The following is an 11,315-nucleotide window of genomic DNA, read 5'->3' as shown; positions in this document are numbered from 1 at the left end:
TAGACTTTCTTGCCTTCTTCTGGCTCACATGAGGACCGGCCCAGGAGAGGAAGACCAGGAAGATCAGATCAGTGGAAATCTGTGCTTTGGTGTGATGAGTCCAAATCTGAGATCTTTGGTTCCACCTGCCGTGTCTTTGTGGGACACAGAAAAGGTGAACGATGGTCTCTACGTGCATGGTTCCCTCTGTGAAGCATGGAGGAGGTGTGATGGTGTGGGCTGCTTTGCTGGGGACACTGAAGGCAAACTGAACCAGCACGGCTGCACAGCATCCTGCAGCAACATGCCATCCCATCCAGTTCATGTTTAGTTGGACCATCATTTATTTTCCAACAGGACAATGATCCCAAACACACCTCCAGGCTGTGTGCGGGCTGTTTGACCAGGAAGAGTGAAGCTGCCAGATGACCCGGCCTCCACAGTCACCTGACCTAAACCCAGTCCAGATGTTCGGGATGAGATGGACCGCAGAGTGAAGACAGAAGGTCCAACAAGTGCTCAGCACCTCTGGGAACTCCTGAAGACTGATGGAAAACCATTCCAGGTGACGACCTCATGAAGCTTGTTTACTACATTATTCCATATGTGTTCATTCATAGTTGTGATGCGTTCAGTGAGAATCTACAATGTAAATACTCATCAGCTCTCAGTGTTTTCAGCGACCGTGTTAGCATCAGCGCTCTAACACGATGCCTCACACACACACGACGGGAGCGGGGGGGCGGGAATAGATGTGTTGTCATCTCTGATTGGTCCAAGATAGCTTGTCAATCTTTTGTGATGTGTTCACTGGATATTGAAAATCCCATTATTTAAACAACTCTTACATTATTTTGAGTGAAATAACAATATTGCAATACTACAATATGCTTTTGGGTCAAAGTTGACTTATATAACCAAAAAGTGCTCGTTACGCAGAATAATTTGCCCATTTGGAAATGAAATAAATGACTGTATTATTATTATAAGACGCATTAATGTGTTCATCATTTTAATGACATCATGAACCATCAGTGGTTTAACCTATAATAATAAATCATCTTTTTACCTTTTAATAATCTGAATCTGTAAAGTAACTGAAGTTATTAAAAGAATAAATGTTGTGGAATAGAAGTCAAACTTAGATTCACAAGTAAAGAAACTTTATTTACAACTTTTCATGGAAAAACATCAGAACTTAAAGACAAAACATCATAATTTATTACAACAGAATCATTTTAAATAAAACAAACACTGCACACAGAAGAGTGCGCCGCTGGACAGACGTGCAGGTAGAGACGTGACAGGAACACAAGTGGATTCAATAAGTGAAACCTGTCAGCAGATCAATTTAATGATGATGATTCTGACTGATCAGCAGGAACCGGCTGAAAACATGCGGAATGATCCTTTAAATGACTCCTGATGTCACGTTTATTCTCTCGCTGTTCGGACTGATGTGTTCAGAGTCGGTGTGTCGACCTGAGGAGAGAGAGAAGAGACGGTTAGACAAACATGGATCTGGACCTGGATCCACCTCAGAACCAAAGCACAGCAGCTAGCCTGATGCTAACAGTCTGCGTGCTGCTCCGTAACTGACCCGAGTAAGAAGCCTGTACCTTCGGTTCCGGCTGCCGCTGCGGCCACTTGGAACAAAGTCCAGAACACAAATAAAGAAGAAAAATCCTGCCGACGCTCGACGACTTCAAATGAGACAAAACCGGATCGAACTCCTGCTGGTGCCGCTGCTTTAATCCCTCAGAGACTTTCCTCAGCTTGACTTTACACTCTGATATTTAACTGATCTGTGCTCAGACAGGAGCGTGTGTGTGTGTGTGTGTGTGTGTGTGTGTGTGTGTGTGTGTGTGTGTGTGTGTGCGTGACCTTGAACTGTGAAGTTTAACTCTGAATCAGTTCTGACACGTTCTGAACCGCTGGGAGGATCTGGAGGTCCAGTCTTTCTGTTCTGTTTGTTTCTCTCTTGTTCTACTGGACCTGCTCAGGAGCGATTAGCAGCGCGAGCTTCACGCCGTGCACTCTGGGAGGAAATGGACTCGAGTCTTTAAAGGACACTGCGGGTTGTAGTTTCAGGGTTGGAGTAGCTGGTTACTGAGTCTGTATCGACGGCTGTATTGATTAAAACAGACGAGTAGAGAATTTCCTGCAACTCCACATCACTGAAGAGACTTTGGTGCCAAAATTAAAGGAACAGTTCTCCAAAAAACTAAAGCTCATTCATCATCTCCTCCATGATGATGAAAGTCGTCTGAAGCTTCTAAGTACACAAACATTTCTGGAGCTTCACAGTAAAACAGCAGAGTAGAACTGAATCTTTATTTTTGGGAGAACTGTTCCTTTAACAACATTAGCTGTGAGTTGTGTTTCAGAGCGTCACAACAATCAGAAGTTTCTGATTCTAATCTCGAGTCTGTTCTGAACTCACAGCGTCCTGTGGGCGTGTCCAGGTGTGTTCACAGAGACAGGTGAGGCTTCCTGTAGGTCTGGTTGGTGATGGACAGGCGGGTCAGTCGGGCGCCGTAATAATCCACGATGTAGTTCGACCCGTCAGCTGGACCCACGATCTGCAGGAGACAGAACACGTGACACAGGTTACGTCTGACACACACACACACACACACACACACACACACACACACACACACACACACACACAGGTGGGAGATGAACACAAACCAGGATCCTGATCAGACTGATCACCTCTGAGAGTAGACGGGACTTCTGATGATCAATCGATCAGTTGTTTCTAAAATGTGCTGAAGTGTTTCGTCCTCAGATGTTTTGTGTTGTCCACACACAGATGATCAGTTACGTCACAGAACAGAACAGACTTTAATCTGACAGAATCGTTCTGATTCTTGCAGCTCTGAATCGACTCAAACTGATAAACTTCTTCATATTTTGACAGTTTATGGACTCGACAACTGATCGAGTGTGAAAATGAATCGTGAGTTGAAGCCTTATTGTTGGTGAGATTTTCATAAAAGCTTTCAGCATTTCTCAAACGTTTCTCACCAGATAAATAACTTCCCAGCCCGTTGGCTCAATGTTTACATTAACAGCTGGGTTTAAAATCCCTGATCCGTCAAACACGGCCGACCATTAAGCATCACGTTCAGTCTGACCATCCATCGCCGCTCGGTCCGCTCCACACCTTCCTGTGATGGATCTCCAGCCTCTATTATCTAAAACGTTTGAACAGGAAGGAGCGATTCGTCCCTTCACCTCCCGTTTCCCTCGCTCCATCCGTCTGTCTCCGTCCTCTCAGAGTCCATTAGGAACTTCTGGAAGCATCATTCATCCTGAGGACCTCAGAGAGACGCAGCGCTGCGCCACGGATGGACGTAAATAATAATCAGAAGGTCGACGCCTGTTTATTCATCAGGCTCGCCGGTCGTCCCCCCGCCGGGCAGTTAGCCGCTAAAATATGAGGCTCCGCCGCCGCACGCCACGCTGAAATGGATCCTCTGGGAAACAAGGAACTCTTCATCACAGGTGTCACTCTTAAAGAGGACATGAAACAAGAAGTGTGCGTGTGTGTGTGTGTGTGTGTGTGTGTGTGTGTGTGTGTGTGTTCTGTATCTTTACAGATGATCTGAGATGAACAGCAGCAGCTGTTTTTAAACAAACCAACATTTATTCATAAAAATGTTTTCAACAGCAGATGGATTTTGTCATAATATTACAGACTGGCCAGAACCGGACCAGCACCTGGCCAGTACCGGACCAGCACCTGGCCAGAACCGGACCAGCACCTGGCCAGTACCGGACCAGCACCTGGCCAGAACCGGACCAGCACCTGGCCAGTACCGGACCAGCACCTGTCTGGTTTGTGACTCACCTGCATGGCGATCAGTATGAAGTCGATCAGAGTGCCGATTCCACAGAAACCAACAGTGCAGAACTTCAGCAGGCCTGAGAGACACAGAGAGTCGATGTTACACATTAGAAACAAACTTAGACAATTTAAAACAAAGAGTAAAAGTCTGAAATCATCTGACATCATTGGCTTTTATGTTTGTGTGTGTTTTTTAATTTTTTTTATGGTATGTTCTTTGTTAACTTACATCAGTGTCAGAGGAATTTGTATCGTAATGCGTAACGAGGGTACAGGAGTCTTTGTTTGGTTTGTCTGCCTGTAACTTACTTTCCTTAATAACTACTTATCTTCCACAGTGATTGAGGGGTCTGCAAGCACAACTTCTGCTTTTTCTACACACATTTGTGTATTTTCATCAGTTTAGTACAAATTTGGTTGGTCAGATTTAAATAAAACTTTATTTGAACTACACTTACAGGACCAGCTGTATGAATGTTTACCCTGCTGTAAATGTTTGTTTATCCTTCTGTGAAAAAGCAATAAACACGTTTAAAAGAAAAATGTCTGAAATCAATCAAGATTCAAAAACTGTTTCCAAAGTTTAGATTCACATTGTTCTTATTATTCTATTAAACACTCACTGTGTAGAAAACGTGTCTCCAGTTCAGAGCGGACGACTCGACTGAACAGAACTTCTGATCTCAGTGAACTGAGTCAATAAAACAAGACATCTGAAAAAATGTTGGACTTTTAATTAACTAACCAAGAAAAACACTGTGCAAAATAATTGATCAGGAAAAATCAATCAGCCTTCGATGTTTCTCAAAATTACGTTTGATATCTAATAAAGAGTAAAAAAATCAGAGATAAAACTCTGAATGTCTGAAGCCTGAACGTGAACAAAGCAAAATAAACACATTGTTTGAATTGATGAAGCTTCTGTGTTCCTGCTCTCCAGAGGATGAACCCAGCAGGCCTGACTCCGTCTCTGTCCTGTAGCGCCACCTGCAGGATGAACTGTGCGTGTTCGGCTCCATCAGGTCGTCTGAGCGTGATGCGGCTGTAACGACGTCTGCAGCCTGCAGGAGGCGCTCACAGCAGTCTGCGCTGCTAAACCTCGCGCTCTCTTCCTCTCTGTGTCTGTGTGACTGTTTCTGTGACGCTCTCCAACAATCCGCCTGTGAAATCTATTTTTTTGAAAGAAATCTGACTTGGCTCGGCTCAGCTTGGCTCGGCCCGGCCCGACCTGTGCCAGATCGGACCAGGTGTTGGTCAGTGCAGCTGTCGTCCATCCAAACCCCCCGACAACACACGCAGCCTTTGTGTTCCTGCAGGTGTCTCATTAAAAGAAGGATGAGAGCCACCTCAGGCTGCTGATAATAACTCATCCTTGTTGTGGTAATCATAACTGTTATTCTTTGGGTTATTATGGTCTGTTGCGTGTAGATCAGTGACAAACAAAGACTAATTGAATTCCATCTGAATTCAGGCTGCAAAACCACAGAAGCAGTGAAACAGTTAAAGGACGACGCCTGAGAGTTCAGCTGCAGGAGGAGAAATCCTGTTTAAAGCTGAATTCAGACCGAATCTGATGTTTCTGTGATTCTGTGATCGGACTGTGTGATGGTGAGGAAGGACACGACTGAGCAGCGTTACTGTCTGGTCTGGAACTGAACCTTCAGTGCACTATAATGTCCTGGCATGACAGGGAGGGCCGTGTCGAGCGCCGGGGCATCTCAGCCATTTCATAATGAGCGTTACAACAAAGTAAAGGTTTGTTACGGAGAGCAGCTGGTCCAAAAACACAGATTTGCGAGTCATCGTCATGGTGAAGAAGGTCCGGTCTCATCCTGGAGCAGAGAGTCTGCAGACGTGTTGTGATCCACTGAAGTTAGACACAATGATAAACTCGCAGTTGATCGAGTGTCATAAAGGTTTAAACTGATTCCTAAAACCACAACAAAGTGCCAACAAAGATTTCAGGAAACACTCTGAGACTCTCTGCGACCTCGTTCTGATTCATTTACCTCAATTAAGATTAAACAAATAAATAAATAAAGATTATTAATTGTGGTGATTATCTTCAGTCTCTTTTTGTTTTTTGATAACCATCTATAAATGAAAAACTGTTTGTGCACGAGCAAGAACATTTTAAATTTCAGAAAAAAAATTCATTTCTTCTGATGTTAGTGAGATTGTCGAAGCCGAATGTGTCTGTGTGTGTGTGCGTGTGTGCATGTGTGTGTGTGTGCCTGTCTGTGTGTGTGTGAGAGAGTGTGTGTGTGTGTGTGTACCTGTGTGTGTGTGTGTGTGTTCGTGTGTGTGTGTGTGTGTGTGTGTGAGTGTGTGTGTGTGTTCGTGTGTGTGTGTGTGTGTGTGTGTGTGTGTACCTAGAGCAGGGTATCCCAGGTAGAAGCGGTCTGCTCCCAGCCAGCCGAGAAACAGCGATAAAGCTACAGCCACTTTGTAGGAATAGACGCTCCTGAGAGGAAATAAACACTCATTATTATCAGACTAATCAATGAGACAATCACAGTTATCATAATCAATCAAAATAGATCGTGAGAATCATTTTCATGTTAATGTTTTTGTCAAAATCCAGTTAAAATGTTGTAAAATGAAATAACAAAAATCTGATAATACAACCCTGCAGCCAACAGCTTCTCCTTTCAACAGGGAGCTGGTGTGTGTGTGTGTGTGTGTGTAGTGTGTATGTGTGTGTGTGTGTGTGTGTGTGTGTGTGTGTGCACTCACACGTTCCTGCAGGGGATGGTTTTGTTGAAGCCCACCTCCTCCCCACTGAACCTGAACTCCGTCCCGTTAGAGAGCCGACAGCTGATGTTTGGAGCTGGGAGGCACTCCACTGAACACACACACACACACACACACACACACACACACACACACACACACACACACACACACACACTTGAAGCTGTCAGTCAGTTGATCAGAGGAACAGAAGCCGGTTTACAGATTTCAGTCTTGTTAGCTTATTTCTATTTTTGGCTCTTTTTTAAATCTCATCTTTTATATTTTGTCTTTGTAATTTTTAATATCTTAAATTGGACGAAGGGTTCTTCAGCAATAAGCTTCTCTCACCAACAGATCCTATAGAAACTGTGCTGGACACACAAAAACACACAGAAACAATTCACTGATCATCTCCTCCTCCGTCTGAACTGAGCCGTCTGCTGATTCTTTAATATCTCCAGCAGGACTGAAAATCTTTCCTCCAGCTTCTTCAGTCCACAAACATTTCAGGCCACAGACTGATGAAGATGAAACATCAGAACCATCACGGCTGTCAGAGAGACGTCACGTGGCATCGCAGTGTCTCACTCACCCCAGGCCGTCGTGCCACTGCAGGTCTCCGGCTCCTGAGTTTCTTCGCTTATCTTCGGATCTTTACAGAGATACATGAGGAGAGTGAAGGAGTCTGAACCAGCTGCTGAGCCACCCGACATCAAAACAACAGGACAGACTGACAGGAGCTGCTGCAGCACCAGCGTAGCCCCGCCTCCTCCTGAAGGAAGTAACTGAGATGTTCTTTTGACTTTAAATTAAAATCCAAAATGTTGAGCCCTCAAAGTCGTCAATTTCTTCCCCATCATGCTATTGAACATCAATTTGTATTTCAAGGTTATTTAAAAGTAGTCATGTTTGTATCATTACAACAAACAGTTTTATCTGCAGGTGGAACGAGGACGAGATGATTAAATATCAGGTGAGATGAAGCAACACAGTCAAACAATTGTGATGATGAAACAAACTGCGATCATAATGTAAACACTATGTGGGTTTTAAAATGTTTTGGAATTTCTTGTAAGCAGATTTGTTTGCAGAAAGCCTTTATGATGTGCGTATATTACCGTGCTATTATCTATAATGTCACAACCCACCTAATGCATCTTTAAAACATTAATAAGCAGCTGGTTGTTTCCTCTGACATCAGCTGATTATAAAGTTGGAACACAGATGACATCAGCTCCTGGGAGAGTTTGTCTCTTGTTACTACATTAAAGGAACAATTCCAACAAAATAAACACAAAATTGTAATTATTCTGTTGAAAATGCTCAAAGTTTGACATGTTTGTGTTCAGTGGATCTATAATATAGCTGTTCCTGTCTGTCTGACGGACTGATCAGATCACTGTGATCACATCTGACCTGATGTATCAATAACAGAACCACTGAATATTCACTTTAGGCCGAAATATCCCTTTAATATAGAGACGGTTACAGCTGAGGGGTGAGAGTGATGGTTCACAGTCTTTATATTGACCTCACTGATTAACACTGAACGCAACAGAGACATCAGTGAAGCTGGACTGTACATGACAGTGTCATCGATGTGTAGCTACAGTTAGTTATCGATCGATTAAAATAATATCTGAGAGATTAAAAGACTTCCGTTTGCTAAATGATTTATAAACCTTCACACAGCTTCATATCTGTAACGTTACAGCAGATCACTGTCCTGACGTAAAACAACACGTAACACAACATCAGCTGCGATACTGTATCTCACACAGCTGATATTCATGTATGAAACGTTAAAGTTTAATCTGCAGACTGTTAGATTTTGAATGATGCTAAGCTAGCTGCTGCTAACGTTAGCGACGACATGTCTCCTGTTAGCTGTGAGTTGTATACAGAAACAGTGATTAAAGGATATTGTCCGAGTCTTAAGTTGTCGCAGCTGTCCGCCTCCTCCGCCAGGACGAGCTTCAGGTGAGAGTAAACACAGTAAAATAAGAAGCTCCATATCCCGGAGCGTAAACACACCAGCCGTCTCCGGGAGGCCGCCATGTCTGACTCTGTCACGTGACAGGATGATGCATTCAGGGCCATCTGGAAAATGGGAATTCTAGGCGCCTAAAGCGCATGATAATAGAAAAACCAACAAGCGGTGATGTTAACTCTTTAGTCTTACAAGTACATGGTACGACTAAAGTGTTTTATTTCAGTAACACGTATATGTATGTGTTATTTTAGGTACATTTATAAAGTAGTTGGCTTGAACGAACTGCCGAACTCAAAAACTGTCTTTAAAAACTGTTAACATACGCCAAATGATCCTCCTGTGTCCATATTATGTCTTTTCATTACAAAAAAAATATTAAAATAAAAGGTGTATTTATAGTGAAAGAGGGAACGTAAAGCAAAACACTGTGGAAAAATGTGTTAAAATGTATATAACAAAGAATTGAGCAACCAACACATTTACTTTATACGGTCTTCCAGAAGACGATTTTATCATCATCATTTCTTTGCTCTTCGCTCAACAGTTATTGAGGGATTTATACAAGTTTTCCACGTCAATCCAAACCACTTTCATGTGCTGAGAGCCTCTATTTCCGACAGTTTTCGAACGCACCATTAAAGCGACACTAGTGCCAAACTGGATCCAGTTCATGTGAGTTTCACTCCAGTTCAAAACCTTTTTAATTCTGCCTGTAGTCTGTTAATTCTTCACCGACCTGCGGCTACAACATCCGACTGTTCATCCGCACTTTATAACACAACCCGAGGTTTGCCAGGCGCTGTTTAACGGGCTCGTTTAGCATGCTAGTAGCGACTAGCCAACTGTTAGCGAACTGCTGTGTTGCTGTTAGTTCTCAGCTGATGGAGGAGAAGTTGTTTAATGTCGCTTTGAGTCTGTTAACGGTTATAAAACCAACGACAAGTTCAGTCTGATGTCGTCGCTTAAATAATAACGAGTGTTTTCACACGTCGCAGCTGGTTGAAGAGTTTTTTTTCTTCCTTTTTTAAAAGTTTGATGCACCTGTCGTGAGCTGAACCTGCTGTCAGCTCCGACACTCTGAGACTCTGTTTAACACAGACATTGAGAATATGTTCGATATGAAGGCCAACAGGTGAATTTATTGATGAGTTTCTACATATCGTCTCATCCCCTCCCATCTGAGCTGCTCAGTTTCACTTCCTGGTTTCTCAGGTGAGCTCACAGGTGAGCTGCCGCACACAATCACAGCCCTGCGTGTCGGTGAGAGCTTCATCTCGGTGTGTGTCTCGTTGTTTCATGTGAAGGTTTTGGGGAATGTGGGGAAGTTTGCTCTCCCTCATGTGTGCTGATAAGCTGACTGTGTCAACATGCTAATGAACGCTGAGCTAAGAGGCCAACAGGCACCTGAACGCAGCACAGAGGAGCTGCCCTATAAACAGCCATGTTAGTGAAAGACGTCAGGTGTGCACACATGTGGAAGTTCACCTGGTTCCATGTTTTCAGGCGTGTACTGTGTTCAAACGAGCAGGTGTAGCACAAACTGTACAGGTGAGACTGGAAACAGGATGTGGAGACTCACAGAGGATCATTCAGCTGCGGTCTGCTGCTTCCTACTGTTGAAACAATTCATCAACAGTTTTGATACTCAGAAACATTTAAGTCTTCACTCTGATTAAAGCAAAATGATGATTTGATATGTTTGTATCTCTGTTTGATATCACAGTGAACTGAATATGTTTGAGCTCTGAGCTATTCACTAACACACAGAACCATTTACAGGAAGACAGAAGAAGACAGATAGAAACAAAGAGTCTGACTGATGTCTGATCAACATGTGGGCGACCGATGTCTGATCAATATGTGGGGCCGATTATTAGAAATCAAGGAGACAGATTACTGATATCTGGGACTGATGTTCATTTAAAGTTAAACAAAGTTTCCAATGTTTTACTTTACTTAAGCATTTCCATTTTTAGGAACTAGTTACTTTGCAGATTGGGATTACTTGGTGTTGACAGGCTGTTAACTGTGATGTGTAACCAATCAGATGGTGCTGTGGGCGGGACGTTGTGTGTGAGGAAGCTGCATCACATCCAAAGTAGCACAGTTTAAAATTAGTTTATTTTAACTGCAGTCTGACAGAAAATGCTGAATATGGGCCCTGACCCCATAATCTGCCTGCTCCTAATCAATATATCTGCTCATGTCCACACTTGTACATTTACAGTCACAAGTGTTTGTTTGACTTTTGATGGTTATCAAACACTTGTGACTCGCATAAATGTGAACAAATACAGCAAATGAATACATGTAATAGGTGGTGTTTTAGTGTTAATTTTCATTATCAAAAAATCTGCTGATTTTCTCGATTGATCAGTGAAACATTGATTGGTTTAGTCACACGACTCTGCTGGCTGCTAGCTGCTGTTTCTTTGTACATGAAGCAAATTAAAGGTACTAGATTTTTAAATGGAGTCTGGTGTGCTGTGAGTGAGCAGCAGGCATCAGGACGTTTGGCTGCTGTTAACTTCTGGATCTGATCTTCAAGTTCACAATATGAGTTGATAATAGATAAAATCTATTAGTTTAAACTTTAACACAGCTCCACCTGTCTGTCTGTTCCATCCTGTCTCACCTCCAACACGTCCTCCATCTTCACCTGTCTGTCTCCATCACGTCAGTCTCCTGTCAGACTCGACACTCAGACACTTTCCATTTTCACCCAGTTATTAAATCCAGTTGTTGTGCTTT

The 11,315-nt window shown here is 43.1% G+C and overlaps 2 protein-coding genes across 2 annotated transcripts in view; one reads left to right on the top strand and one right to left on the bottom strand.

Moving 5' to 3' along the window:
* Nucleotides 1–1,123: 1,123 nt before the first annotated feature.
* Nucleotides 1,124–8,661, bottom strand: tm2d1 (TM2 domain containing 1). Its single transcript, XM_030432231.1, has 7 exons — nt 8,496–8,661; nt 7,164–7,237; nt 6,572–6,680; nt 6,208–6,299; nt 3,839–3,912; nt 2,423–2,561; nt 1,124–1,461 (listed from the first exon to the last, which is right to left on the bottom strand). The coding sequence occupies exons 1-6, from the start codon at nt 8,627–8,629 to the stop codon at nt 2,451–2,453; spliced, it is 594 nt and encodes a 197-aa protein (XP_030288091.1). The 5' UTR covers nt 8,630–8,661; the 3' UTR covers nt 1,124–1,461; nt 2,423–2,450.
* A 501-nt stretch (nt 8,662–9,162) lies between these two features.
* Nucleotides 9,163–11,315, top strand: part of patj (PATJ crumbs cell polarity complex component) — a 94,324-nt gene continuing 92,171 nt past the window's right edge. Inside the window, exon 1 of the mRNA XM_030433556.1 lies at nt 9,163–9,236. The gene's annotated coding sequence lies outside the window, so the exon portion shown is untranslated. The remainder of the gene's footprint in view (nt 9,237–11,315) is intronic.

The sequence above is a fragment of the Sparus aurata genome, chromosome 11 (assembly GCF_900880675.1).
Source record: "Sparus aurata chromosome 11, fSpaAur1.1, whole genome shotgun sequence".
NCBI classification, from domain to species: Eukaryota; Metazoa; Chordata; class Actinopteri; order Spariformes; family Sparidae; genus Sparus; species Sparus aurata.
The sequence above is the reverse complement of the archived record's forward strand: the minus strand, read 5'-3'. Positions and strand labels throughout refer to the sequence as shown.

Excerpts from the sequence above, each read along its gene's own strand:
- tm2d1 (XM_030432231.1), bottom strand. The coding sequence starts at position 8,629 with ATGGCGGCCTCCCGGAGACGGCTGGTGTGTTTACGCTCCGGGATATGG. Across the intron at positions 7,238-8,495 it reads GACAACTTAAGACTCGGACA|GTATCTCTGTAAAGATCCGA; the intron begins ATATCCTTTAAT and ends CACTCTCCTCAT. Across the intron at positions 3,913-6,207 it reads CCTGGGATACCCTGCTCTAG|GCCTGCTGAAGTTCTGCACT; the intron begins GTACACACACAC and ends TGTGTCTCTCAG.